Raw genomic sequence first — 27,724 nt, 5'->3', positions numbered from 1 at the left:
GTAGAGAAGTATAGTCCCTTATTCTCCCATTCCCCAGAAGCTACCAAAGGTAATGAAGGAAACAGCACTTAAGATGGTGTCAGTTAGACATGATTTCCAATCCATGCTCTGCTGGCTACCAGCTATGTGACTGTGGATGAGTCTTGAACCTCTCTGCTGTTTAGTTTCCTGGTTCACAAACAGGGACTCATGGTAATGGTATCACTGTTGCTCTCGTTTACCTGATAGGGAAGTCCCTTTCTGTCCTTTCTGCCTTCCTCTTACTGAGGCACCAAACCCAGTTCTGACCTTCCCACAGCTCTCCAGTGCCCCAGTATTCATTTCTCTCTTTCTCCCCTCCCGTGACCAGTCTTAGGTTCTCATTCACCTTAAAATAGCTGGTGGTACAAATAAATGGAACTCTAGTGGTGCACTTAGAAGCCATTAGTGAGTGATCTTTGTCAGGACATCACTGAGGGGCATCTCCATAACAGTAATGGGTAATCACTTTTGCCTATAACACATCTGCTAGGTAGTAGGAGTTTTCAGCTGTAATGTACAAAATTAATAAATCATTAGGAGGTAGAAGAGCACAGAAAGGGACAGCACGAGCTCTGGAGTCTATTTACCTCCATGAAAATTCTGACTCCATCACTTATGAGCTAGGTGACTTTGGGCAAGGTACTAAAACCTCTGTGCCTCAGATTCCTTACCTGAAAAAGAGGAAGGATACCACCTGTTAGATGAGGTTGTTAAAAAGAGTAAATGAGTTAATATGTATAAAGTCCTTAGAACAGTGCCAGAGATACAACTGAAATCAGTTGATTAAAATGATTAAGAAGAATATCCTTAAATGTAAAGCAAATGACACATATTCCTGTACTATTAATCTTTTCTTATTCAAAACAGCTCAACTTACAATGTGAGTTGAGTTGCAAACTCTGACCCAAAGAGAAACACAACAGGCTCCTACCAAATGAAAGTAAGGCACACAGTTTTATGAAGTATGACACATACTAGTCATTCATTCACGCATTGAGAAAAAAAAAATAAGTGACCTGAGCCAGACACAGACATCTGTAACCCACCACACACATACACACACCATTTTTTCCCCTGTTTATCTTTTAGACTTGATCTATATCTTGTTGTCTGAAAGATTATTAATTTTATGCAAGTCGAATTCAAAACCATTATAAAAACTATAGTACCATATTGTGCAACATGATTTAGCATAGTACAGTATAGTATAATATAGTATAGTGTAGTATAATATAGTATAGTATAGATAGTATATTATAGTATAGATAGTATAGTATAGTAGTTATGAGCAGGAGCCCTGAACCATACTTAATTCCCTTATGTCTTCTGCTTGTTTTGCAGAGAAGCAGATTGAGAAAAGGAGATATTAAGATACTTGCATAAGAATATTGGGGACTGGAACTTGCACTGAGCTTCTGTAATGGGCTAGATATTTTAGAGTTTTCAGCTCATATAACCTCTACGACTTCCCCAAAAGGCACCACGCCTATTTCACAACTGAGGAAACTGAGGTCCAATAAGAATCGGAAGCTTGTGCAAGGTTATAAGTAGTAAGCTAGTAAGTAGCAGGATTATGATTTAAAGTTCAGCTTGCCCACCCAAAATGTCATAGTTTTTCTTGGGTTCTCAACTTCTATCACTCTTCAGTAGTTAGAAGGAACCATATGAAATGAATATGAAATTAAATGGTCACATCTGAGAATTTCATATAATCTGATGTGTACTTAGAGATATGTCAGTTATATGCTAGATACTATATACATATATGTACATGCTATATGCATACATATTTGATATGCTAGAAGTCATGACAACTCCTTGCTAATCCTCTTGCCTCCCTATCTTTTCAAATTCACATCTTGACAGCTTCATCAGTCGGTATTGACATTGATTTGAATGAAACACCACTGGGAAGGATTTTGGAGGAATGTGAGATATGGTCTCTGCTCTCAGATGACTACAATCTAGTTGGGGAGATAAGACAATCACAAAAGAACTAGAAGAGAACAAAACAATAAAGGAGAAATTCATCTGGCTATCCATCCATGAAAAGTCATACATCAAGCATGGTGCTTGCCTCTGGTGGATGCAGTGATGAGTAAAAGAGACACAGCTTGTGTCCTCATGGGGTAATGGAGGAAAGGATAGTGAACAAATAATAACTACAGATGTAAAATATACTTGAGGTTCCCATCAGTTCTTTTCTCTATGATTCAACACTCTACTTACTTGGAGAAGTCATGGTTCTTCGGACCCTGCCTTGGGGTCATCTTCAAGGCCTTCCCTGACCTCAGTGGAATACATAAATTACTTAATAATTTATCTAGAAGATAAGTTAACTTTTGAAGCAGAACTGTTTTTATTTTACAAATTCCCATTTCTCTGTTCTTGAAGTATGACTGTGTAACAGTTAGCACTCTGGACTCTGAAGAATGACTTTTCTGGCAATTCAGATTAGAACCATCCCCTTAATGTAAAGCAAATATGTACTTATAGTGGGGGGTCTCATTTCATCTGTGACCTTGCAACAAGTAAGTATCTAGCTTGGGGAAACTAAATAAAAAGTGTGATTAAAATCTTTCTCCTGAAAACTTGAAATTACAAACCATAGCAGGATCAGTTGCAAGTATGCTCATGATTTGGGGAGAGTCAAATATATTCTTGATGCTTCTGATGCTACTGGTGAAAACCATGTAGCCACTGGGTTGGGTACTTGAAAGAGGATTTAATAAGGTAGATAAAACCCCAGTTGTGACCACGGAGGCAGTGAAACTCTTTAATCACATTTTCTTTGTACTCATGGTTGAAATTATAACAAAATTAGATACTTTGAAGATAGACCATGTTTTTATAAACATATTTTATAAAAGGCCTAACTAATTTTAGCATACATAATTGTACACTTTGACTAACTTAAAGCTCTTGTATTTCAGTCAATTTTGGTTTTCTACTTAACCCAAGTTTTAAGGACTTCTTTAGAATTTCAGTAATGGGTATAATATATTTTAGGGAACGCAAATTGGCAGACAGCATATTTGAATACAAGCATTAAATCATCTTTTAATGGGAATCTACTATTTCTCAGAAGCTTTTATTTCATTGCCACAGCACAAAAGATCCTCTGAATGCCACATAATGGAGCTCTTGAATCAATATGTGAGTCCATTGGGTCTTAAAAGTTCCTCTATTGCCTCCAGCAATATTTATATCGACATTTTTATGCATCGTGCACTTGATTTCAAAGTCCAGAAATCTTTGGGCTTACTTCATAGATTACTAGAAGTATTATAGACTCATAAAATTAGATCCTTCCATGAAAAACAAAGGGATGAGTAAGCGTTTAACAATAAACAGCTCTAGCTTCTCCAGAACTCTACCACTTAAAATCAACTGAGCAAGAATAATAACAAATGTGATAAAATGCAAATGGCATGCCAAGGTTTAATATTTAAACAAATGAAAACACATGAGTTATTATATCATTGCAGCAAACAACCCTGTGAGTTAGGAATTATTTTCTCCATTTTACAAATAAGGGAAGGGAGGCTTAGAGTAAGAGCCTCACCAGACATCATAGTGAATAACTGATAGAGTTAAGACGCGAATCAATTCTCTCAAACCCCAAAGCAAACACACTTATCTCTAAAGAGTATTGCCTGATGGGAAGGAAGAAAACCAGCTGTCAGCCTGTCATAGGGACCTACGAGGGAGGCTGTAAGTGAGAGCAGCAGGAAATTACCTGGTGTGGCTTCCAACTAGTGAATGCATTTTCAATAGCTGATGACTGAAAGATTTTAAAAGAAGAAATGACAGAAAACTGGTAAGTTAGATATACATAATAAACATATTAGACAAAATCAAAGCTAATTTTCGTTTCCATTTTGAAAATTGATATAGCGATTAAGAGCATGATTAGAGTCAGGCTGTTCTGGATCTAAGCTCTCTTGCTTTGTGTTTTAATGCAGGGGAGGGAGGAGCAAGATGGCAGAAGAGTAGGAGACATCAGGTCCCAGGGGTTCAGCTAGATAGTTATCAAGCCATTCTGAACACTTACAAACTCAAAGGAGACTGAAGAGAAGAAGCACTGCAATTCCAGGAACAGAAAAGCAACCACTTTCTGGATGGTAGGATGTGTAGAGAAGTAAATCTGAGGTGATATATGGTAAGAGAGACTGTGGGGGTTGGGGCCAGCTCCCAGCAAGTGGCAGAGCAGTGGAGCACAAAATCGGGACTTTTAGAAGTCTGCTCCACTGAGGGACATCGCTCTAGAGGCTAAGTGGGGGGTGGAGCCCTCGCGGGGACAGTGTGGAGTCCCAGGACTGGCAGTGTCACAAAAAGAGCAAGGGTGCCTGAGTATCAGAGCAGGGAAGCTGGCTGCAGAGATGGAGGCGAGGAGGGGGCTCCCAGCTCGGGGTTACCTTAAACCATGATCCGAGGCACAGTTGGGCTATTGCTGTTCCAGCAGGGACCCCACAAGTGGCAGATCCAGAGAGACTCCCCCTCCTTCCCCCTCCAGGAGGAGCAGAATGGGAGCATGTTGCAGAAATCAGCTGGATTTGGAGACTCCAAACGGGGCCGTGCACGCTTGGTCACGGGCCCGGTGAGCATGGAGCACAGCTGGAGACCAGGGAGACGGGAGTGATTGCCGGGTTTTCTCTGAGGGTGCACCAAGAAGTGGGGCCCTGAGCTCTTGGCTCCAATGGGCCAGAGATTAGGAGGCTGCCATTTTCATTCCCATCCTCCAGAGCTCTATGGAAAGTGTTCAGGGAACAAAAGCTCCCCAGAGCAAACCTGAACAGATTGCTTAGCCTGGCCCCTGGCAAGGGCGGTGAAATTCCACCTTGGGCAAAGACATCTGAGAATCATGGCAACATACCCCTCCCTCAGAAGATCAGCAAGAACATCCACCCAAGACCAAGCTCCTGATCAATAAGAACAGTGGAACTCCAGAGTTAGGGGAATGTAACACATAAAATTCACAGCTCTTTTCCCATGATTCATTAGCCTTTCAAAGTTAAATTTTTTTAATTTTATTTTTTCTTATTCTATTTTTTAAAATTTTTCCTCTTTCCTGTTTTAACCTTTTTAAATTATTTTATCTTATCAACACCTTAAAAAATTTTTTTTAATCTTCATTGTTATAGTTATATTCTATCCTTTCATTCTATTTAACTTTATTTTTTGTAAACATATAAATTTTACTTTCTTTAAAATCGTGGGATACAGTTTTTTTCTAACTGATCAAAATATACCCTAAATCTAGCACATGGCTTTGTTCTAGTCTCCAGCCTGATCACATTCTTTCCTCTTTTTTTTTTTCAACCAACTTCTTATCTGATCAATTCCTTTTTTAGAATCTTTTTTAATCTTCATCCTTACAGTCATATTCTATCCCTTTATCATGTTTACCCATATATATATACACATATACATATGTCTATATATATATTTTTTCTTTCTTTAAAATTGTGGGAAGCAGTTTCTTCTAACAGATCAAAATACTCCCAAAATCAAGTGTGTGGCTCTGTTCTATTCACTAGCCTAATCACATATATATATATGTATGTATATATATGTGTGTGTGTGCATATATATATATATTTTTCTTCTCCCTGTGGCTTTGGGTCTCTTCTGATTGGTTAGTGTATATTATAAAGAAGCAAATCAATCAATGTGATACAATACATTAAAAGAAAGAACAGGAACCATAGTATACTCTCAATAGATGCTCAAAAAACATTCGACAAAGTACAGCATCCTTTCTTGAGCAAAACTTCACAGTGTACATACAGAGGGTACGTACCTCAATATCATCAAAGCCATCTATGAAAAACCCACAGCAAATATCATTTTCTTTTTAAGATTTTATTTATTTGATAGAAGAAATCACAAGTAGGCAGAGAGGCAGGCAGAAGGCGGGGTGGGGGGGGGAACAGGCTCCCTGCTGAGCAGAGAGCCCGATGCAGGGCTCGATCCCAGGACTCTGGGACCATGACCTGAGCTGAAAGCAGAGGCTTTAACTCACTAAGCCACCCAGGTGCCCTGTGAATATCATTTTCAATGGGGAAAAGCTGAGAGCTTTCCCCCCTAAGATCAGGAACATAGCAGGGCTGTCTAGTATCACCACTGCTATTCAACATAGTACTAGAAGTCCTAGCCTTAGCAATCAGACAACAAAAACAAATAAAAGGCATCCAAATCAGCAAAGAAGTCAAACTCTCACTCTTTGCAGATGATATGATACTCTATGTGGAAAACACAAAAGACTCCACTCCAAAACTGCTAGAACTCATACAGGAATTTAGTAAAGTGTTAGGATATAAAACCAAAGCACAGAAATCAGTTGCATTTCTATACACCAACAGCAAGACAGAAGAAAGAGAGATTAAGGAGTCAATCCCATTTACAATTGCACCGCAAACCATAAGATACCTAGGAATAAACCTAACCAAAGAGGCAAAGAAACTATACGCAGAAAACTATAGAGTATTTATGAAAGAAATTGAGGAAGACACAAAAAAATGAAAAAATGTTGCATGCTCATGCACTGGAAGAACAAATATTATGAAAATGTCTATGCTACCCAAAACAATCTACACATTTAATGCAATTCCTATAAAAATACCATCAATTTCTTTCAAAGAAATGGAACAAATAATCCTAAAATTTATATGGAACCAGAAAAGGCCCTGAAAAGCCAGACTAATGTTGAAAAAGAAAGCCAAAGTTGGCAGCATCAAAATTCCAGACTTCAAGCTTGGGAAAATTGGACAGCCACATGCAGAAGAATGAAACTGGACCTTTTCCTTTCACCACACGCAAAAATAGACTCAAAATGATGAGAGACCTCAATGTGAGACAAGAATCCATCAAAATCCTTGAGAAGAACATAAGCAGCAACCTCACCAACTTCAGCCACAGCAACTTCTTCCTAGAAACATCGCCAAAGGCAAGGGAAGCAAGTGCAAAAATGAACTACTGGGAATTCATCAAGATAAAAGGTTTTTGCACAGAAAAGGAAACAGTCAACAAAACTGAAAGACAACTGACAGAATGGGAGAAGATATTTGCATGACATATCAGATAAAGGGCTAATATCCAAAATCTAAAAGAACTTACTAAACTCAATACCCAAAGAATAAAAAATCCAATCAAGAAATGGGCAGAAGATGGGACGCCTGGGTGGCTCAGTTAGTTAAGCAGCTGCCTTCAGCTCAGGTCATGATCCCAGCGTCCTGGGATCGAGTCCCACGTCAGGCTCCTTGCTCAGCAGGGATCCTGCTTCTCCCTCTGCCTCTGCCTGCCATTCTGTCTGCCTGTGCTCTCTCTCTCCCCCTCTCTCTCTCTGATAAATAAATAAAATCTTAAAAAAAAAATTTAAGAAATGGGCAGAAGACATGAACAGACATTTCTGCAAAAAAAGATATCCACATGGCCAACAGATACATGAAAAAGTGCTCAACATCACTCAGCACCTGGGAACTATAAATCAAAATCACAGTGAGATAACACCTCACACCAATCAGAAATGGCTAAAATTAACCAGTCCAGTCAGGTAATGACAGGTGTTGGCAAAGATGTGGAGAAAGGGAAACCCTCCTACACTGTTGATGGGAATGCAAGATGGTGCAGTCACACTAGAAAACACATGGAGGTTCCTCAAAAAGTTGGAAATAGAGCTACCCTACGACCCAGCAATCACACTACTGGGTATTTACCTTAAAGATACAAATGTAGTGATCCAAAGGGGCACGTGCACCTGAATGTTTATAGCAGCAATGTCCACAGTAGCCAAACTATGGAAAGAACCTAGATGTCCATCAACAGATGAATGGATAAAGAAGATGTGGTATATATATACAATGGGACACTATGCAGCCATCAACAGAAATGAAATCTTACCATTTGCAATGATGTGGCTGGAACTGGAGGGTATTATGCTAAGCAAAATATGTCAGTTAGAGAAAGACAATTGTCATATGGCATCTCTGATATGAGGAATCTGAGAGGCAGGGCAGGGGGCTTTGCGGGGAAGGGAGGGAAAAAAAGTGAAAAAGATGGACTGGGGAGAAAGACAACCATAAGAGACTCTTAATCTCAGGAAACAAACTGAGGGTTGCTGGTGGGTGAGGGGGGAGGGATGGGTGGCTGGATTGTGGGGATTGGGAGGCTATGTGCTATGGTGAGTGCTGTGAATTGTGTAAGACTGATGATTCACAGACCTGTTCCCCTGGAGCAAATAATACATTATATGTTAATCAAATTTAAAAAAATAGCCATGCAATTCTAGGTGGTTAATTTAGGCATTTAGTTTCCTAAATGCCTTTAAAAAATAGGGATACAAAAGTCATTCTATCTTAACATGGGTTTTCTCTAATAGCCTGACATATGACTTGTGTTCAGAAAGATTATTTTGGGTAGAGATTCTAAGGAAGCGGAGTGTGGAGGAAGGGAATGCTGAAAAAAGTCACACAGGGAAGGAAGAAAAAGATGATTGAAGGGCAAATGGGGGATGGTCCCTCTGGTATACCCTTCAAAAGCTGCATTAAATATACTTCAGAAATGCCCCACCAAAGAATGGCAATAACCCCTACTAGTCAGAGTTGACCATATTCTGGCAAATTCCCTGTTTTTGTTTGTTTGTTTTGTTTTGTTTGTTTTTTAAGGATTTTATTCATTTATTTGAGAGACACAGTGAGTAAGAGAGAGAAAGAGTGCATGTATGAGTGGGGGAGGGGCAGAGTGAGAGGGAGCAGCAGACTCCCCGCTGAGCAGGGAGCTCTGTGATGCTTGATACAGGGCTAGATTCCAGGACCCCTGGATCATGACCCAAGCCAAAGGCAGACACTTAACCAGCTGAGCTACCCAGGTGCCACAGCTAACTTCCTTCCTCTTAAAGGTTTGCACATGTGTCAGAGCAGCAGCACAGACACACTTAGGAACCCCACTTCATGGTAGTAGAGAAACCCTAGGGAAGAATGCATGAGATTCTCAGTGGAGTTCAGGCAAGATCCTTTCCAATTTTACATGTGGATAAGTAACTGCCATAGTAAAAACCGGAATGGAAAGGAGAACTCCAGTGCTGGTGACAGAAAGAATATCAGTGACCGCCAGGGGCCACAGGATGGGACAAGGGAACTGACTACAAATGCACAGAATAGTTTTGGGAAATAGTCTATGTAGTAAATGTTGTGATGACATACATATCACAAAACTTATCTAATTACACACTTTAATTGGTGAATTTAACTATTAATATAATCATAATTTTTATAAATTATGCCCCAATAAAGTGATTAAAAAAAAAAACGGGGGGGGTGAGGGATGCCTGGGTAGCTCAGTCAGTTAGGTGACTGCCTTCAGCTTAGGTCATGATCCCAGGGTCCTGGGATGGAACCCCACGTTGGGCTCCCCGCTGAGGGGAGCCTTTTTCTCCAACTGCTGCTTTCCTCTTACAAATAAATAAATGATAAAATAAATTATATCTTAACAAAAAATAAAAGATAGGACGAACTAAGATGCTCAGCACACATGAAAGGTGTCTATAATAAGTACCTATTCATATCATCATGCAAATTCAATGTAGTAATATATGCAAAGCACATTATTTAGTACATATATGAGTAATCGTAGCTATTATAATTAGTACCACTAGCTTGAGATAACCCTGATAACTTTGAAATAAGTAGGAGAGTGGGAGCAGAACTAGCTTGAAGGAAGACTGATTTGTTCACATAAAGGTAATATTAGAACACACAGGTGACAAAAATTTTCCAAGGAACTTAGAAATTTTCTTTCTTTTTTAATAATTGATTTATTTATTTGAGAAAGAGAGAGAGAGCATGTGTAAGCATGAGCAGGGAAAGGAGCAGAGGGAGAGGGACAAGCAGACTTCACACAGAGCACAGAGCCATCGTGGGGCTCAATCCCATGACTCTGAGATCACGACCTAAGCCAAAATCAAGATTCAGATGCTCAAAAGACTGACCCACCCAGACTCCCCTGGAACTTACAAATTTTCAATGGGAAATAAATGTGGACCCATATATTTGAGAGAGAGCCTTAAAGAAGGATAGTTGATGGGGAAAATAGTAAATGTGAATAAAAGGGACCTTTTGCCGAGAGAAGATGAAAGAGCCAAGGAAATCATTGAGTGTTTACAAAAGGAAGGTGAAAACTCACATTTATTTAATATCTCCTATGTGCCAAGGACTTGGCATTACTATTTAATTTTCCTAATTGTTTTTATGATATAGATGCGGGAATTAAGATTTAGAGAGGTAAACTCATGAGCTCAAGGTTATGCAGCCACTAGGTAGCAGAGGGAGGAGTCAAACTTGAGACAGGTCTTCCTGATCCAGAAGAGTCCGGCTTTAATGTGCGCTTTAGGAGTGGGAGAGTGAGATTTACAGGGACTCAGAATGGCATAGGTCTTGAGAACCATGGGGGGGATTTGGAATGAGGAACTGCATATAATGACTGACACAGAGCAAGGAAGGATACCCTCTAAGGGTGGCATGAAAACCTTTCAGGAGCATAATAAGGTTCAGTAAAAGATGTGATGGTAAGGAAAATAGTAGGGTTAGTGAGTACAGACTCATTGATGGAAAAGCTTATCTGTGGAAGATGGAAGAGAAATATAGTAATAGGTGCAAATCCACTCAATGCCCAAGATGCCAATTCTTCTTTGATGCAGCCAGTGTAGGCCACATGGATTATTTTAAATTTTTATCCCCTATTTATGTGTATGCCAAAGAAAAATAACAATACAAAACATCTGCCATTTAAGGAAAAGAATGTGATTATTTTATAGTAAAGGACACATATCAGTACAGGAAGACAGTAGCACTACAGCACAGATGGGTCAACTCGCCTGTTCTTGGTATTTGCTACCACTGTTTGCCAAAGATCCAGCATCTGGGTCCAAAGAGAAGCCAAGAGATTGGTGCTCAGATGGTGAGATGAAGTCCTGATTTACTCTGGGTATTTGTGCTAATTCTAGTAGTTTCTTTGGGTAAATTTTATAGATTTCTCAGACTTAGAAATCATTTCTAAGAATGGCACTTGACATTTTTAAAGTCACCAGCCACTCCGAGTGTGTAATAAGATTACTTGCCCAGCTGCTAGAAAGCATGGGGCATTGGGGGAGTCAGCTGCTGGCTAAACTAAAAGAATAGGACATTTGATGATAAACCTTGGCCATATCGTTCATTCAAGAAATATTTATTGAGGGCCTTTCTGAGTCAGGCAGCATTCTAAGTGCCACAGAAACAACCACAAAACCTCAGCCTCCACAGAGCTTATACACAAGTAAATCTGCATGAGCAAATAAATACAGAGTTAGGAGGAGAGACCTGCTATGAAGAAAAATAACAAAGGGTAAGAATATAGTTGTGTGAGGTTGTTGCCTTAGGATGCTTGGCAAAGTTCTTTCCAAGGAAGTGACATCTGCATAGAAACTGAATGATGTAAGAGTAAAAGATCTGAGTGAAGATCTTTATGGGAGAAGAGCAAGTGCAAAGTGCTTGGGGAAGTAATGAATAAGTGCTCATTGTTTTAAGGAACAGCAATAAGACATGGCTGTCTTGGCTGGAGTGTGATAGGAGTGTGATGGGAGAAGTGGGAAATCATAACAGAGATGTAGCCAGGCCGAGATCATGGAAATAGAGCTTTGCAATCCTACTGACAAGAAAGGCATTCACATTTTCCCTTATGTGTAATAGACAGCCATTGGCGGATTGCAAGCGTTGCAGTGTCCTTTCTAACTCAGTTGCTGTCCCAAGCCGGCATGGGAGAGGATAAGACACCTTTGTTCCTTATAGTCTGCTGAGACCCTTCCCCATGGTCTCTTTAGTCTGGGAACCAATACCATTTTCCTAGTAACAAGGCAGGGCTGACATGGCATTCTAGGCATTTACAAGCATGTGCACGAGGGCTAAGTATTAAATTATTTTGATAACTACAATGGTTCTAGAAGTCAGCTCGTGAAGTGAGATTTTTTTAGGAGGGAAGAATTCAAGATGATAGACTGTGATAAAGGTGCTAATACATAGGACTAGGGCTCATTATAAAAGTCCTGGACCTTAAAGAAAAAAAAAAGCCAAGATTTGAAGAAATAAGTTTTGCAACTACAGAGACGCAGACCCTCTGAAATCAGGGAGTAGTGAGTGAGGAATCTTTATGGAATCAGAAAGTGCCTGGAAATTCTGGGGAGATGGTTCAAGCAGCATTTTGTGGGGGAAAGCAACATTCAGGACCAGTGCCCCTACTGACTGGCAAATCTGTAACTTTATTTGTGTCAGTCAATAAAACTTTCTCAGGTTTGTTTTCTAAATGCCTTTCAGGCATGTCATTTGTTTGACTTCACAACAACTTTGGGAGATGGGCAGAACAGGTAAGAGCTTTAATATTGACAGATGCGGGGGGAACCTGTGGCTCATAGAAGCAAAGTCATCAGTTCAAGGTCATTGTGCTGTTCTGCTTATTAAGGAACAGAGACAAGGATAGGATGTAGGTCTTTTGATTCCTGAGTCAAAACTCCATACTTTAGAGCATGCTCTTTTATGAGGATTGTAGTGATATTAAAAACATAGTTGACATTAGCAAAAGGAAGGGGAAAATGAAGGGGGGCGGGAATCAGAGGGGGAGATGAACCATGACAGACTATGTACTCTGGGAATCAAACTGAGGGTTTTAGAAGGGAGGGGCCTAGGGGATAGCTTAGCCCACGGTCGGGTATTAAGGAGCACACGTATTGCATGGAGCACTGGGCGTTATACACAAACAATGAATCATGGAACACTATATCAGAAACTAATGATGTACCGTATGCTGACTAACAATACATAATTTAAAAAAAAATAGTTGATCCTTGAGCCCCATAGGTTTGATCCACTTATACATGGTCATTTTTGATAAAAACAGTAAATCCACTTTCTCTTCCTTATGATTTTAACATTTTCTTACTTTATTATAAGAACACAGTATGTAATACATATAACATAAAAAATATGTGTTAATTGTTTATGTCCTTGTTAAGGTTTCTGATCATCAGTAGGCTATTGATGGTTAAGTTTTGGGGGAATCAAAAGTTATATGCAGATTTCTGACTGCAGGAGGGTTGATTCCCCTAACCCCTGTATTGTTTGAGGGTCAACGAAACATAGAATGAATGAAATTTTTAGGAGTTAAAAAATAATAAATGCCTAATAGCCCAAAAGAAGAAAACTTAGTCTAGGAAGTAAAGTATGATATGTAGAGAAATCGAGAAAGACTGATCTAGAACATGGACTGGAGGTGCCACATTCTTTCTTTAAATACCAGGAGAATGGAGAATTCATCAGATAACTTCCCAAGGCCTTTTCTGGTCTCCAAAGTCTAGCTCATGAACTTGTCCTCTTCAGAGTTAAATCCAGCTCTTCAATCAAGTTGCTAGAATAAAAAATTACTCATATGTAAGTGTTGCTCAAGTGTATACATTTCACTTCCATACACCTCAGGCTTTCACATATTATATACTGACACCCCTGAAGTGTCTTTCCAATAGCAAATTCATACTTTCACTAGTCAGTTGGCAAATAATTCTTTTGATCTGTCAGTGAACAGTTTAATTTTTAAAGTATTGCCATATATATATATATATATATATATATATATATATCTTTACAGCTGTGCTTCTATTATTATTTAAATACTTTTACATACCACCCTTAGTTTAAGAAACAAAAGCAAATATTTTTTCAAGTTATTTATTTATTTTTATTTTTTATTTTTAGTGACCTCCACATCTAGTGTGGGGCTTGAACTCATGATCCTGAGATCCTGAGTCACCTGCTCTACTGACTGAACAAGCCAGGCACTCCTAAGTTTTCATTTTAACCATCACAATAAGTACATTCCTTAATCCTCATCAACAAAAGGCAATTTTTTTTTTTTAAATAGCACTACCTGATGATTGTAGTAACACTGAAACAAAAACCAAATAATCTTGAAACAAACGCAGAATTCATCTAGAGGGCTAAAAAGGACACTTTTTTTTTCTTAAAGACAATTTTTTACCCCAATCCCATACTTATCTGTGTGTTCAATTACATTAAAAGAACATGTATTCATTATTCAGAACAAAATTCTGGGAATGTGTGGTTGATGATTCTGTTACAAGATGTAGGATATAGCAATGGAGGAAATGGACAGATCCTAAAATTACAAATGGATAAGCAACATAAAGTATTGCAGAGTTAAAGGTACAGAGAAAATTTCCAAGAGCTAAAAGAATTGTGGGTAAGATAAAGTCCTTTATCAAAGGAACAAAAGGAGCCTTCCAATTTTAACAAAGTTTACAAGAAACTGATAAAACATCAGCAAATACACCATCAAAAAGTCCAATTACTTTTGGGCAAAATCATCAATATGAAATGTCTTCTCATAGGTGTCACTTCAAATATAGTAGACAATCAAGAAATATAAAACATAATTTTATAAAATTATAAAAATAACTTTATTGCACTTGTTTTTAGTTAATCTATGTAAAACAAAGACTATTGTCATCTGCTTAATCACATATCCACAGAACCCAGCAGAGGACTGGTATACAGGAAGAACAAGAAATATATCACGTTGTTCCACATCTTATTGGAATCAAAGAGTGATCAATAATCAAGGGGCAAAAACTAAACACTCATATCATAACTAGTGATTTATTATGGTCACATTTAAGATTATTGCTTAACCTATGTACATTCGTATTTCAAACACAATTCCAAAATGCATCCAGTAAGGAATTGCCTCTAGTCTCAATTCACTTGACCAGAACGGATGTCATTCCTAAAAGTTTAAATAGGGAACTCACAGCATGGTATAGAAAAGGAAAGAAAGGATTAGAGGAAGGAAAGAAGAAAGAAAAAGAAAATGAAAGAAGAGAGAAGAAAAGGAGACAAAAAAAAAGAAAAGAAAAAAAGAAAGAAAAAAGATTTTCAGTTCCACAGTTAACCAAGACCTACACTAAAACATTTCTTTCTAGACCTGTTTCCTCACCTGTAAATGGTAATTCTCAGTTCCAAAATGTCAATAGAAAAAAAAAAAAAAAGAATAGCTTGAAAATGAAGAAAGGCCAGATTTTCCCTGGTCATCTTTGACTTTCCTCCTTATTCTTTTTTTAGAGGTGTTGTGTGTGTGTGTGTGTGTGTGTGTGTGTGGTGTAAGATTTTATTTATTATTAGAGAGACAGAGCACAGAGGGAGCGTGTGAAAAAGAAGCAGCCTCCACACTGAGCAGGGAGCCCACGTGGCTTAATCCCAGGACCACCACGGAAATAGAGGCTTAACCTACTGAGCCACCCAGGCGCCCTTCCTCCTCCTCATTCTTAAATCACCCCATCCCTGCCCCAAATTCCGTCACTCCCTTTTCAACATCGTCAAGGCTTTCCGCTCAGACCACTGCCGCCCCCTCAGTTCCCCGGCACTCCTCCAGTTCCCCTCCTTAAACCGTGATTCTTACCTCCAAGTATGGGGAGCTGGCAGTTGATAGGGTCTCAGCCACACAGAACCAGTTCAGAGGAGGCTGTGAAGAGGGGGACCATTTCCTCCGCTCAAGGCAGTGAGGTGGAGGTGGAGCAGGGCTCCATGTCCTGTGGCTGAGTTCTGAGAGCAGCTCAGTGTTAGCACATTGCACTACCGCTCTATACTCCTCACAGCACTCTAGGAGGTGAGTGCTGCTGTTCTTATTTTCACCGAAATGAGGCTTCTAGAAGCGCGCCCAATGCCGTCCAACTTGTAAGGGGCATTGGCTGAATTCGAACTCAGGTAAAACAACAACAATAATAAAACACGTCTGCACTCGTCCTCAACTATATTAGAGAGATTGGTTTAGGCCCAGGAAAGAGGCCCAAGGGAGAAAATTGAAGAGTCGCGCGACAGGTGGCAGAGGCGGGGAGGGAGGGGCTGCAGGCTACGGAGACCCGCCCACGCGCCGTGCTTAAGGCAGGAGCCCCCTTAAAGGAAGGGGGCTTTTCCTCCCCCGACAAAAAATAACTCCTCAACTGGGAGGGGGGGTTCCCTCCGAGGGCCACCCGCGGAAGGCGGAGGGCTGGGCAGATGGACGAGGAGGACCCGGCCGGTCGGCGGAGACCGGAGGAGGAGGAGGGTTCGGAGAGATGGGAGGAGGCAGCCGAGGAGGGACAGCAGTCTTGGGTGTGGGCCAACCGGGTAGAAGGGGACCAGCGCGACCTGTTGATGGGGCTGAGCGGCCAAGAGAGCTGCGAGGCGGCGGAGCCCCCGGAGGTCCCGGAGACGACGGACCCGGAGGAAGCGAAGGAGCCGAGGCCGGTGGGCTTGGGCGGCGGGAGCAGAGAAGGGCGGGCGGGGTGGGAGCCCTCCGAGGCGAGGGGCGGGGAGAGGGCGGCCCCCGGGGGAGGGGCGACGGCGGGGCGGGAGGGAGAGAGCTGCGGAGAGGGGCGGGGCGAAAGTGACTCGGTGGAAGCCGAGGGGCAGTCCCGGGTGGCCGTGAGTATCAGCAGCCCACGGGAGGAGTTGTGGAGCCTGGGCGTCCCGGGGCCCCGGAAGCTCCGGGAGCGGTACTGGGAGGGCACCCAGGAGCGCTACCGGGAGAGGGAGGTGAAGCGCAGGGCCAAGGGCGCGAAGCCGTTCCGTAGTAAGTACCAGCTGGAGAAAAAGCCCAACTGGCTGAAGAACCCGACGCTGGTGGGGACCGAGCCGAGGGAGGTCCTCAAAGTGAAGACTGCCGAAAACTTGGGCAACTGGGTGTCGGGGCAGCAAAGCCAGCGGGCCACGGTTCGATTCAGCCTCTACCCCAGACCTCATCTCCAGTCGCAGTGGTCCATCTGCCGCCACTCGGTCAGTGTCATTAACGAGCTGGCAAAGATGGGCGATCCAGACGTCCTGGAGATGGTGCAGGAGGAAGGTAGGAGCCGGCGGACTCAGTGGCGCGGGGACGGGGGGGGGGCGGGCTGGGCGCGCGGGGACCCCGGGGGACGTTGGCGGCCCTGCGGCCTGGATCCCGGGGACGTTCTCTCGGGCGGCGTGCCCTGCGCGAGACAGCGGCTGCAAGACGCACAGTCCCTAACCCCGGCGGGTGGCTGGGTGTCAGCCCACCGTGATTTCCCCTGCCGCTCGCGCCAGCCTGGGACCTGCGTCCTGTGACCCCGGCGGTTCCGAGACCGCGGTGCTGCTCCAGTGTGCGCCGCCGGGCGGTGGAATAATGCGGGCGGCGAGGCGAGCGCGTTCGCCGCGGGAGCTGCGGCGCTCGGGCCTCAGACTCCCACGCGGGGCCGAGGCTTTGGATGTATGACAGCGGTCTCCGGTGTACGGAGCTAGCCCTTGAGTTCTTCTGCCTCCCTTCACTTGCCAATTACTGATCAAGCTGGGAGATCCTCAGTAATTACGCGAGGGGCAGACCCTGCGGTCCATGGGCTTGAGATTCTTGTGCACCTGGAAACGCTGCTGTTTTACTGGCTTTCACTGAATCTTCAGTTCCGTTGAGAAATATATGTTCATTGTTTGCTAAGGCCGTTGCACAGACCTATGTTCTGTGGCTCTTTTTCAGTACACACATATGCCTAAGAATGCACGTATGTTTTGGGGGCTATCTCCAGGACTCTCAATGACACTTGCCTCGGAGACACTCTGTTTTCATGTCTTGTTTGGTATTAGAACTGAACATGGAAACAGTTTTTTTTTAAGTGATAAAACATTCTAGTAGGCCTTAATTGAGTCTCCAGAGTCACCAAGAAATACAATGCATTATTGAGCCCTCTCTTTTCTTAAGTTTTATTGAGATGTAATTTAGATACCGTAAGTCATCTATTTAAAGTGTACAATCGGTGCTTTTTAGTGTATTTACGGTTTTGCAATCGTCTCCTCAAATAGAAACCTTAGCCAATGGAAACCTTAGCTGTCACTCCCCATCCCCCTATTTCCTACACTTAGTTCTAAGCAGTTATTAATCTATTTACTGTCCAGATGTACCTATTCCGGACACTTCCTAAAAAACAGACTCTTAGAATGGGTGGTCTTTTGTAACTGTTTTCTGTCTCTTACCATAATGTTTCTGAAGTTCATCCGTGTTGTAATTTGCCTCCTTCCTTTTTATTGCGATGTACTACTCCATCATTATAGACATACCATTTTATCTAGTCATCAGTTGGTGGAAAATTGGGTTGTACCTTTTTTTCCCATCAGCACAGATAATGCTGCTCTGAGATTCGTGGACAAGTTTTTGCATGAATACACGTTTTTTCCTAGAGACAGAATGCTAACATTTTACCTTTTAGACATAATAGTTAATGGGGTGTTTCTAGGATTTGTTACATTTCTTTGTTTATTTTCTTCAAAATTGAATACATAAGCAATCAATCTTATCCAGTTAGCTGTTTTCCCACTATCTAATAATTCTTAAACTGAATTGTAAAGGCAATGAGTAAATATATATGTGTATGTGTGTGTGTGTGTGTGTGTGTACTTTTTAATGATTTATTTATTTACTTTTGTGAGAGAGAGAGAACGAGTGAGAGGGGCAGAGGAGAGGGAGAGAGAACCTCAAACTCTGCACTGAGCATTGAGCCTGATTCAGGGCTCAATCTCAGGACCCTGAGATTATGACCTGACTGGAAACCAAAAGTTGGTCACTTAAACAACCTTGCCACCCAGGCACCCCAAGTGTAACAATGTTTAAATAGTTCCTAAACAAATACTGCTGGTAAAATGTCAGTGTTGCTGAAATTGAACTATTGACTGCTTGACATTGTAAGGAAGTTGTGATTTGAAATATTCATTCTTTAGTTAATTTATGACACATTCAACATGGCAAAAGGCAGTTTTAAGGGTTTAACATTAGAAAAGACACAAGTAAAGTTGAATGTAAAGTTGCTTGAATCTTTACAACTGCTTTAAGCATTGTATTTAGCCAAGCCACCCCTCCTTAAGGACTGTGAATATTTGAGTGTATGCATTTTGTTTTATGCTGCTGGAAGAGGTGTAAACTGAGAAGATTATTTGGTAAATACAAGGGCTATTTTTGGGCTCAGGGTTTGTTGGAGTGTGTATTCTTAGCAATGTGCTTTCAGAGAAAACTCAAAGCCCAGTCTTTGGGTTGGCTTTACTTTTGCTCATATTTTTTGATTCTCCATAGCATTTGATGTTAAACCTTTTATATCTCTGGTTTCAAGCCCATAGGAAGAGTGTAATTATTTCTACTGATTTTAGAGGATGCCGGAGGAATGACAAGAGGCTGACTTGAGAGTTGTTGGCTTCACATCCTGCCTCAGATATGTTTGTTTTGACAAAGTTTTGGTGATTATGTGTAATTATGACAACTTCATACTTTGTGAGTGAGTGTGACAGTTTGCATCTCTGGCATGTGCGTGCATCTGATTGTGCATGTGTGTGTCAGAGAGACAGAGCTAGTGTGCACTATGTGTGAGAGAGAGCAGTGTGTGAGGAAATATATCTGTTTTTTCCTAATCTTTCTGCTTTTCAAAAAAGGGGAGAGTTTACAAAGTGTGTCCCACCTGGCTCTGGGGGCTTGCCCTCTCACAAAGGGTGATGTAATTGGGCTGGGTACCCAGAGAGGGCACCATTGGTGGGGGGTGGGGGGAGACAAACACAGGGGACAGAAGAGGAGGTTTCAGGCCAGCACTGAAAGGAGAATGTCAGGAAGTATACAGTGTGTAAAATGAGCAGTAGTTAGTTAAGGAAGAAGTGAGTTGTTAGTTCTAAGGAAAAAAGCAAGTTGAAAGGGAAATGGGTAAGAGAATTAGTAGGGGTAGGAAATAACCTGGAGGAGCTGTGTTCTCCCGTTTCCACATTCTCAAATAAACACACTGCATCCAGCTCAGATAGCAACTTGAAAATGTGTTTCAATTAGTTGTTTTATGTTAAATGGAGCAAAAATGCTAAGGAGAAGGAAGGGTTAGTGCTTACAGTTTTTCAACTCTCTCTTCTAAAAAACAGAATTCTAAAATACTCTATAATCCTAGTTTAAGGCTTGCACTTCTTCCCTCTGTATTCTGAACAATTCTTGTGCATAATGACTCTCTGTGTTCTCAAGAAAATAAAAGCCTCTCCTAAGTCAGAATTCAAAGACAAAGCATGTATTCCTTGGAATTTTATTTTTTGTGTACTTATTATAAGAGTTTGCTCGATTGGTTTTTTTCTCATTCAAAAATCCAGTGAAGGGTGGTCACCATATTGGGTAATTTTGACCTCTACATCTAGATAGTACTCATGGGTAAAACATTTTGGTGATGGTGCTGGACCATGTTTTATATCTTTTAAATAATTTTTATTTATACTTTTAATCTTTTAGATGAGAAAGCCTGCACTTGGAAAAGTTAAATGATATAGCTATAGCCACAGTTTAGTTTTTGTGCTTTGCTATTGCTTTTGCTATTAACTTTTTAATAGCAGACCCTGCAACAAAAAAAAATCTGAATACCAAGGAAATTCTTTCGTCTTTATTCTGACAGTCTCAAATTTATCTCAACCAATTTAAGATTTGAAAACCAGTAACAGAATATATCCTAATAATAGTAACAATATCAACAAAAATAGCTTAGATTCATTGACCTCTGCACCCTCATAGCTGCATGAAACACTTCACATGCATTTTCTCATTTAATGCTTGCACAGACGGGATGAGGTGGACATTAATCCCATGTATATGATACTTGGAGGCTTTCAATTTATGCATATAAGTTGCAAGGAAGGCTGGGATATGTGTGTTTTGTTTTGTTTTTGGTTTTGCTAGAGCACATTGCTTCACCATAATTAGCATTTTATTAGTGAAGAGGAAGGTGGAGAAAGGATACTTCTGGGCAGCCAGGGGCAGCCTCTCCTGTATTTGCCCACCGCTAACAATCTTACCCATTTTATTAAATAGAATCTTCTCAAATTGCTCAAGCCTAGGAGAGTCCTCAACTTGTACATCTGAAATTTGACCGCAGTTTATTTCAAATGTTTACATAAGTATCTGTGAGTCATTGATGTGTTTTCACACACACTTGCCCCCACGGCAGCACAGACAGCCACACCTTCTTCTTGGTTTGCGGGTTTACTGCAGCAACTCCTAATTTGTCTCTTTGCTCCATCCCTGTGCCTTCTTTTTAACCCATTCTTCACTGAGGGACCTGTGCGTTCCATACAGTGTAAAAATAAATACGACTTAAAAGCTTTTTTGTGGGGAAACCTGGTGGTTCCGTTGGTTCAGCATCAGACTCTTGATCTCAGCCCAGGTCTTGATCTCAGGGTCATGAGTTGAAGCCCCTGCATTGAGCTCTACCCTGAGCTTGGAGTCTACTTAAAAACAACAACAAAAAACTCTTTTGTGGCTATTTTACTTAGAAAAAAAAAAATCCAGATATACAGAGTCTTCCACAAACTGTCCCCAACTCTGTGCCTCTCTGTTCTGTCCTGCCCCTCTACCTCACCTCCTCATCTCCAGCCTGACCTTCACTTCTTTGAACACGTCAAAACCATTCCTGCCTTCCAGACTTTATGTGTTCTCATACGGCTTGAATGTGCTCAACTTTCACACTTGATCTTAGCCATAAGGATGAGAAGCGATATGTGCTCAACTTTCAAATCTCAGTGTATATGTTCCTGCCTCAGAGAGATTTTTTTGAATTTCTCATATCTAAACAACTCCCCTGCCCAGCTCTGTTTATAGCATTTATCTCAAGTTTTGGTCGGCTTCCTCTGCAGAACTGAAACTTCTTAACAATGGAGAATCGACACATGTTAGCCATTATCCTATTATTATCATTGTTATGTTAATGATCCAATATTGAGAACTGTTAAAGGTCTGAGATTTTACTGTAGCTGGAAATTAACAGAATATCCCACTACAGTTTCATGGATACTGGTAGAAGATACAAGACACATGGATCAGAGACAAAGGACAGTTTATTACCCACAGCATTCACAGTAGCCCAAGTAGCAGGATTTTCTTCCCATTTCTTGGGCCTAAGTTGCCAAAAATTAACTCAAAGAGACCCAGAAAATACTTGCATATGTGGTGAGTTGTAATACAGGAGAGTCGTCTCAAGTTAAGGAACTTGAGTCTTTTGTACTAGTCAATAATTTTGCCTTCTGTTTGCTCTGGAGGAAGACCCTACTGCAGTAGTCCCAGATGCAAGCAAACCTGCCCTTTGCTACAGAAGGAGATGCTGTATCTTCCAAGGTATTCACTCAACCAAGATCCTTGAAAAGATAATCCAGAACAGAGGGCAGTCAGTGTCTCACTTGCAAGATACATAGAAACGTGAGAGACCCACAGAGAATTGTCTCTAAACAATATCTGCATTTAAGTATTCATCCTTAAGTAACATACTTGGGTTTTGTATAATTAACTTTATGTAAGTGAAATATTAAAGTTTCTGCCCCCCCCCTTTTTTTTGCTAAATAATATTTTTTGGAGATTTATCAATCTTTTTGCATATAATTGAAATTCATTCAATTTTGTTACTAGATACAATACCTAGTATTATTATATATATTATTGGCTATAATATCACTTGTATTTTCCACTTCACTATTTCTGGATATTTGAGATGATTTTAGTTTCCTAGTTATTCCCAGCAATACTTTTATGGATATTCTTGTACATTCCCATAATGCCTCTATTTCTTTGAGTTTATACTTAAGATAGCACATCTCAAACTTTTTGATCTCAGATCTCTCTTCATAATTTAAACAATTATTAGGAACCTCAAAGAGCTTTTGTTTATGTGAGTTATGTCTGTTGTTATTTACTAAGGATTTCCTCTTTTACCTGTTCTATTAAAAATAGTACTGGAAGTTCTGGAACTACTTGGGCAAGAAAAAGAAATAAAAGGCATCTACATTGGAAAAGAACAATTAAAATTCTCTCTATTCACAGATGATATGATCTTATATATAGAAAACCCTAAAAAAGTAACCCCCAAATCTCTTAGAGCCTATAAATGCATTCATAAAAGTAGAATACAAAGTCACTACACAAAAAAGTTGCATTTTTGTACACTAACAAAGAACAATCTGAAAAGGAAATTGGGAAAACAATTCTACTTATAGAATAAGAGACATATCTACAAAAAGGTTGCTACAGCTAATGTCAAAAAAGTTACTGCCTTCCAGGATATTTGGGTTTCAGGTCTGACATTTAGGTCTTTAATCCAGGAGTGCACTTGTGATGAACACTGGAAGATGTATGGAACTGTTGAAATTTTATATTGTATACCTGAAACTAATATAACACTATATGTTAACTAGCTGAAATTAAAATGAAAACTTAAAAAAAAGAACAAGATATTTAAGAATTAACCAGAGACTGAAAGACTTATATAAATAAAACTACAAAACACTGCTGAAAAAATTTTCTAAAAATGCAAACAACCTCATGTTCATAGATTGAAAGACTTAATGAGATGTCAGTACTAACCAGAGTGATGTATAGATTCAATGCAGTCCCTCTTAAATTCCAATGATTTTTTTGCAGAAATAGAAAGATACATCCCTAATATTCATATGAACTCTCAATGTATACTAAATAGACAATCAATCTTAAAACAGAAGAATAAGGGGTGCCTGGGTGGCTCAGTGGGTTAAGGCCTCTGCCTTTGGCTCCAGTCATGATCCCAGGGTCCTGGGATCGAGCCCCACATCTCTGCTTAGCAGGGAGACTGCTTCCCCCTCTCTGCCTGTCTCTCTGCCTACCTGTGATCTCTGTCTGTCAAATAAATAAATAAAATCTTTTAAAAAAAGGAAAACCAAAAGAATAAACCTGGAAGATTCACACTTCTTGATTTATAAACTTACCATAGAGCTACAGTAATAAAAACAGTGTGGAACTGGCATGGAAACAGACATAGACCAATGGAATGGAATAGAAAGCCCAGAAATAAACTCCCACATATATGGTCAAGTGACTTCTGGGGAAAGGACAGTTTTTTCATCAGATGGTGCTGGAAATTTGGATACCCACATAACAAAAGAATGAAATTGGACCCTTACCACCACCATATACAAAAGTTAACTCAAAATGGATCAAACCTAAATGTAAGACCTAAAACTATTAACCTCTTAGAATAAAAGAGAGCAAGGTTCGTAATGTTGGATTTGGCAGTGGCTTCTTGTATGTGACACCAAATGCACATGCAAGAAAAGAAAAAGAGACAAAATGACCTCATGAATATGAAAAAAAATTGTGCATCAAAAGATAGTATAAAACAGTCTAAAAAAGCAAACCACAGAATGGGAGAAAATGTTTCCAAATCATATATCTAATTCAGAATATATAAGGAGCTCCTGTAACTCAACAATAAAAAAAAAATATGGTTAAAAAACAGGCAAAGGATTTGGATACACATACATAAAAATATAAAATTGGCCAGTAAGATGCTCAATAGCAAAGTCAAAGAAAAGATGCTCAATAGCAAAGTCATTAGGGAAGTGCAAGTCAAAACTAACGTGAGCTACCACCTCAAACCCATTAAAATGGCCACTATCTAAAAAACAAACAAACAAAAATAGGATTTGATGAGAATGTGGAGTCATTAGAATCTTATGAACTGTTGGTGAGAATGTGTAATGGTTGCTATCGAAAACAATATGGCAGTTCCTCAGAAAATTAAAAATCGAATTGCCATACCATCCAGCAATTCCACTTTTCAGTATATGCTCAAAATAATTGAAAGGAGGATCTCAAAGGGATATTTTTACAGCCATGTTGATAGCAGCATTATTCATAATAGCTAAGATATGGAAACAGTCCAAGTGTTCATTAACAGATGAGTGGATAGATAAAATCTGGTATACACATACAGTAGAATATTATGTAGCCTCACAAAAGAAGGATATATGCTACAACATTGATGAACCTTGAGGACATTATGCTAGGTGAAATAAACCACTCACATAATGACAAATTCTGTATGATTCCACTTTTATGAGGTACATAGAGTAGTCAAGACTGTAGAGACAGAAAATAGAATGGTGGTTGCCAGGGACTGGAGGAGAGGAGAATGAGGAGTCATTGTTAATGGGTATTGTGTTTCGGCTTTACAAAATGTAAGAGTTCTGGAGATAGATGGTGGTGATGGTTGCTCAATATTATGAATATATTTAATACCTTTGAATAGTACACTTAAAAATGGTTGGATAGTAAGGTTTGTTATCTATATTTTACACAATAAAAAATGGGGAAAGGACATCAAAAAAAAAGAAAGAGAACAAAGAAATAGAAAGACGTATACAAGTGGTAGATTTGTATTTTCTATATTTTTAGAATATATATGAACACTTCCTAAGGTTAGAGTTACTGTAGATGGCCCCTTATTCCATTCCCATTGTGATTTTCTCCAAAAAATGTTTTTATATAGGAAGGTTTTGACTTGAAAAGTATTTCTCATTGTTTCTCCAATGTAGAATCACTAGAGAATGAAAATCTTCTATGTTTAATTTTTTTTTTAGCATCAGAAACTTATTCGAGGATGTATTTCAGCCCAAATGACTTAACACATAACTATCACAAAGATACTCATGTGTATGAGGAAAGTCATTTGACCTGTTTAGAACTGGTGGTGTCCTTCAGTGCTTTCCTTGCACACAGTTTCGTTCAACTCCAGGAAAACACGCTGACAGAATATTAAATCTCACACAGTGAAAACTAAGAGGTAATGATGAACATCCCTATTGGATGCTTTCCTCTTTGCAGTTTTGTGGCTACAGATTAATAACTGCATTTATTGGAGTTAATTTTATTTCTTAGTAGGTAAGATTATACTTAACACATCAGTGTTTACTTTTCCTCTGGGTTATAGACAGTTTTTGGTGCTGACTTCTACTGACAGCTATTTTGAACAACTTCGCTCCAGGAAGGTTTTGGATGCTTCCTTCTGGTATTTTTTCTTTCAAGTTTTTTGTTTAATTTTGGAATTCCTTTTTTCTCCTCATGCAGACTTTTGACCTATTCTGATAAGTTGGTCATTCTAACATTTTTTTTTCCTTTCTTATTTAATTTAGAAAGACTATCCAATTTAGAAGCAGAATATGTTTTCGGAATGAATGAGGTAAGTTAAATGTATATATATTCGCTTCTTATAAGTCAGAACAGAAAATCAAGACAAGGTTAGAAATGTACTTCATCTGAATACTTGGGTCTTTGTAATTTATTATTTACTCATACCACATTCTTATTATTTTGTCCTCTGATCTATTCATGATTTTGGTAAGGAGAGAAAATTCCATATTTCATGCAGATTTAATATTCAATCTTTCTAGATGTGATAAGGGAGCAAATATAAGTTTGGATTAGTTTTGAGGCTCCCAGTGAAACCAACTCAGATATTCTGAGTTTTGCTGTGTAAGAGAAGAATATTTGGCTTAAGAAGAATATTTGTTAGAGTATAATGTGGGTGGGATATGTGACAGCTTTTTATGTTACCCTTATTGGTATGTAAAGAGTGCTTATTGATGACCATGCTACATTTGAATGACTCAACTCAAATTAAGTACATATATTAAATAAAATAATAATAAAATTAAATACAAGTTGTAAAAGTAAAAAAAAACTTAACTAAAGGTTTTATTTTATTTATATAAACTCACAATAATACACTAAAAATTCACATTTCTTCTATACAGAGTATAGGCATTCTAAAGATATTTCAGATAAAATAATCTTTCTGATAGGCTCTAGCTGACACAAAAGCACTCACAGATATAGACTTCTTTGAATTGGGTTGGGGTGTTGAGCCAGATAGGAAAAAAGTTCCTTAAAAATAGATAGTTTTTAAAGAATGACTGAAATTTGCACCCTGGAAAACAAAACCCACTGGATAGATGGACTGAATAAGCTGATTGACTTAAGATTTACAGAAGTTCTGGGATTCCTTTAAAACCTGTGACCAAAATGCTGGGAGATAAAGAACATGGCAACCAAGGGGACTATGAAAATCATTTAGTTCAGTGACCTTTATAGTGTAGTTTGTAGACCACCTGGATAACAATTATATTAAAATTTTCTTTAAAATGTAGACTCCTGGGTCCAATCTTAGACTGCTGATCATATTACTGGGGGATAATGTTACAGAGTCATGATTTAAAATAACACCCCAAGTGATCTTTATTGTTACTGAAGTTTGAAAACCACTGTCATAAAGCAGAGTCTCCACAACTTAAAGTGATGTAATATGACCCAGGGAACATATTTATTAAATAAGTAAGTGAATCAAGGTCACTATGTGAAAAATAACATGAAAATATTGTATGTCTCTGGAGTGGACTGAAGAAACAGTTATCATATGAGATTTACTGATCCAATTTAAATGGTAATAAATAGATTGTCATTTTCATGTTGTTCATATTGACATAATAGTAATATACTCTTCACAGATCTCTATATGCATTGCTGAAGTTAACTTCAATTAGAGTTCATTTCTTGCTTCTGTGTGTATCTTTCATTTGCATACACACACTCTAGACTTAAACTTCTATAATAGAAAAACAATTTCATCAAGTCATATTTGTTCTGTTCCTTATCTCTTTGCATATTTAAAAAGCAACGGATATTGCTTCCTTGCTTTCAACCTTGGATGGGTCTTCATTTGAAACAATTTTACTTAGATTTTTAAGGCTTCACATTTGATTTAACTTTTTTCATATAAAGTACTTTGGAATAAAAATAACATCTCTCTGAAGCATAATTAAAGATT

At 39.4% G+C, this 27,724-nt stretch overlaps 1 protein-coding gene and 1 long non-coding RNA gene across 5 annotated transcripts in view; one reads left to right on the top strand and one right to left on the bottom strand.

Annotated features, from left to right (window-relative positions):
- Positions 1–16,022, bottom strand: part of LOC101677939 — a 36,868-nt gene extending 20,846 nt beyond the window's left edge. The window contains exons 1-3 of the long non-coding RNA XR_199371.3: positions 15,517–16,022; positions 13,342–13,452; positions 609–692 (exon numbers count right to left, since the gene is read on the bottom strand). This is a non-coding gene — a long non-coding RNA (uncharacterized LOC101677939). The remainder of the gene's footprint in view (positions 1–608; positions 693–13,341; positions 13,453–15,516) is intronic.
- A 149-nt stretch (positions 16,023–16,171) lies between these two features.
- The window catches only part of ANO5 (anoctamin 5), a 95,799-nt gene continuing 84,246 nt past the window's right edge, over positions 16,172–27,724 (top strand). For 2 of the 4 annotated variants that reach the window (XM_004752152.3, XM_004752151.3), the window contains exons 1-2: positions 16,172–16,343; positions 26,034–26,080. In XM_004752152.3, coding sequence (XP_004752209.1) covers positions 16,172–16,343; positions 26,034–26,080 — 219 coding nt within the window. Of the gene's footprint in view, positions 16,344–16,409; positions 16,939–26,033; positions 26,081–27,724 lie in introns of those variants that run through there. The other 2 variants (XM_004752146.3, XM_004752145.3) reach the window with 1 other exon arrangement.

The sequence above is a fragment of the Mustela putorius genome, unplaced genomic scaffold, assembly GCF_011764305.1.
Source record: "Mustela putorius furo isolate JIRA1106 unplaced genomic scaffold, ASM1176430v1.1 tig00003859_pilon_pilon_pilon, whole genome shotgun sequence".
NCBI lineage: Eukaryota > Metazoa > Chordata > Mammalia > Carnivora > Mustelidae > Mustela > Mustela putorius.
This window is presented reverse-complemented; position numbering and strand designations above follow the sequence as displayed.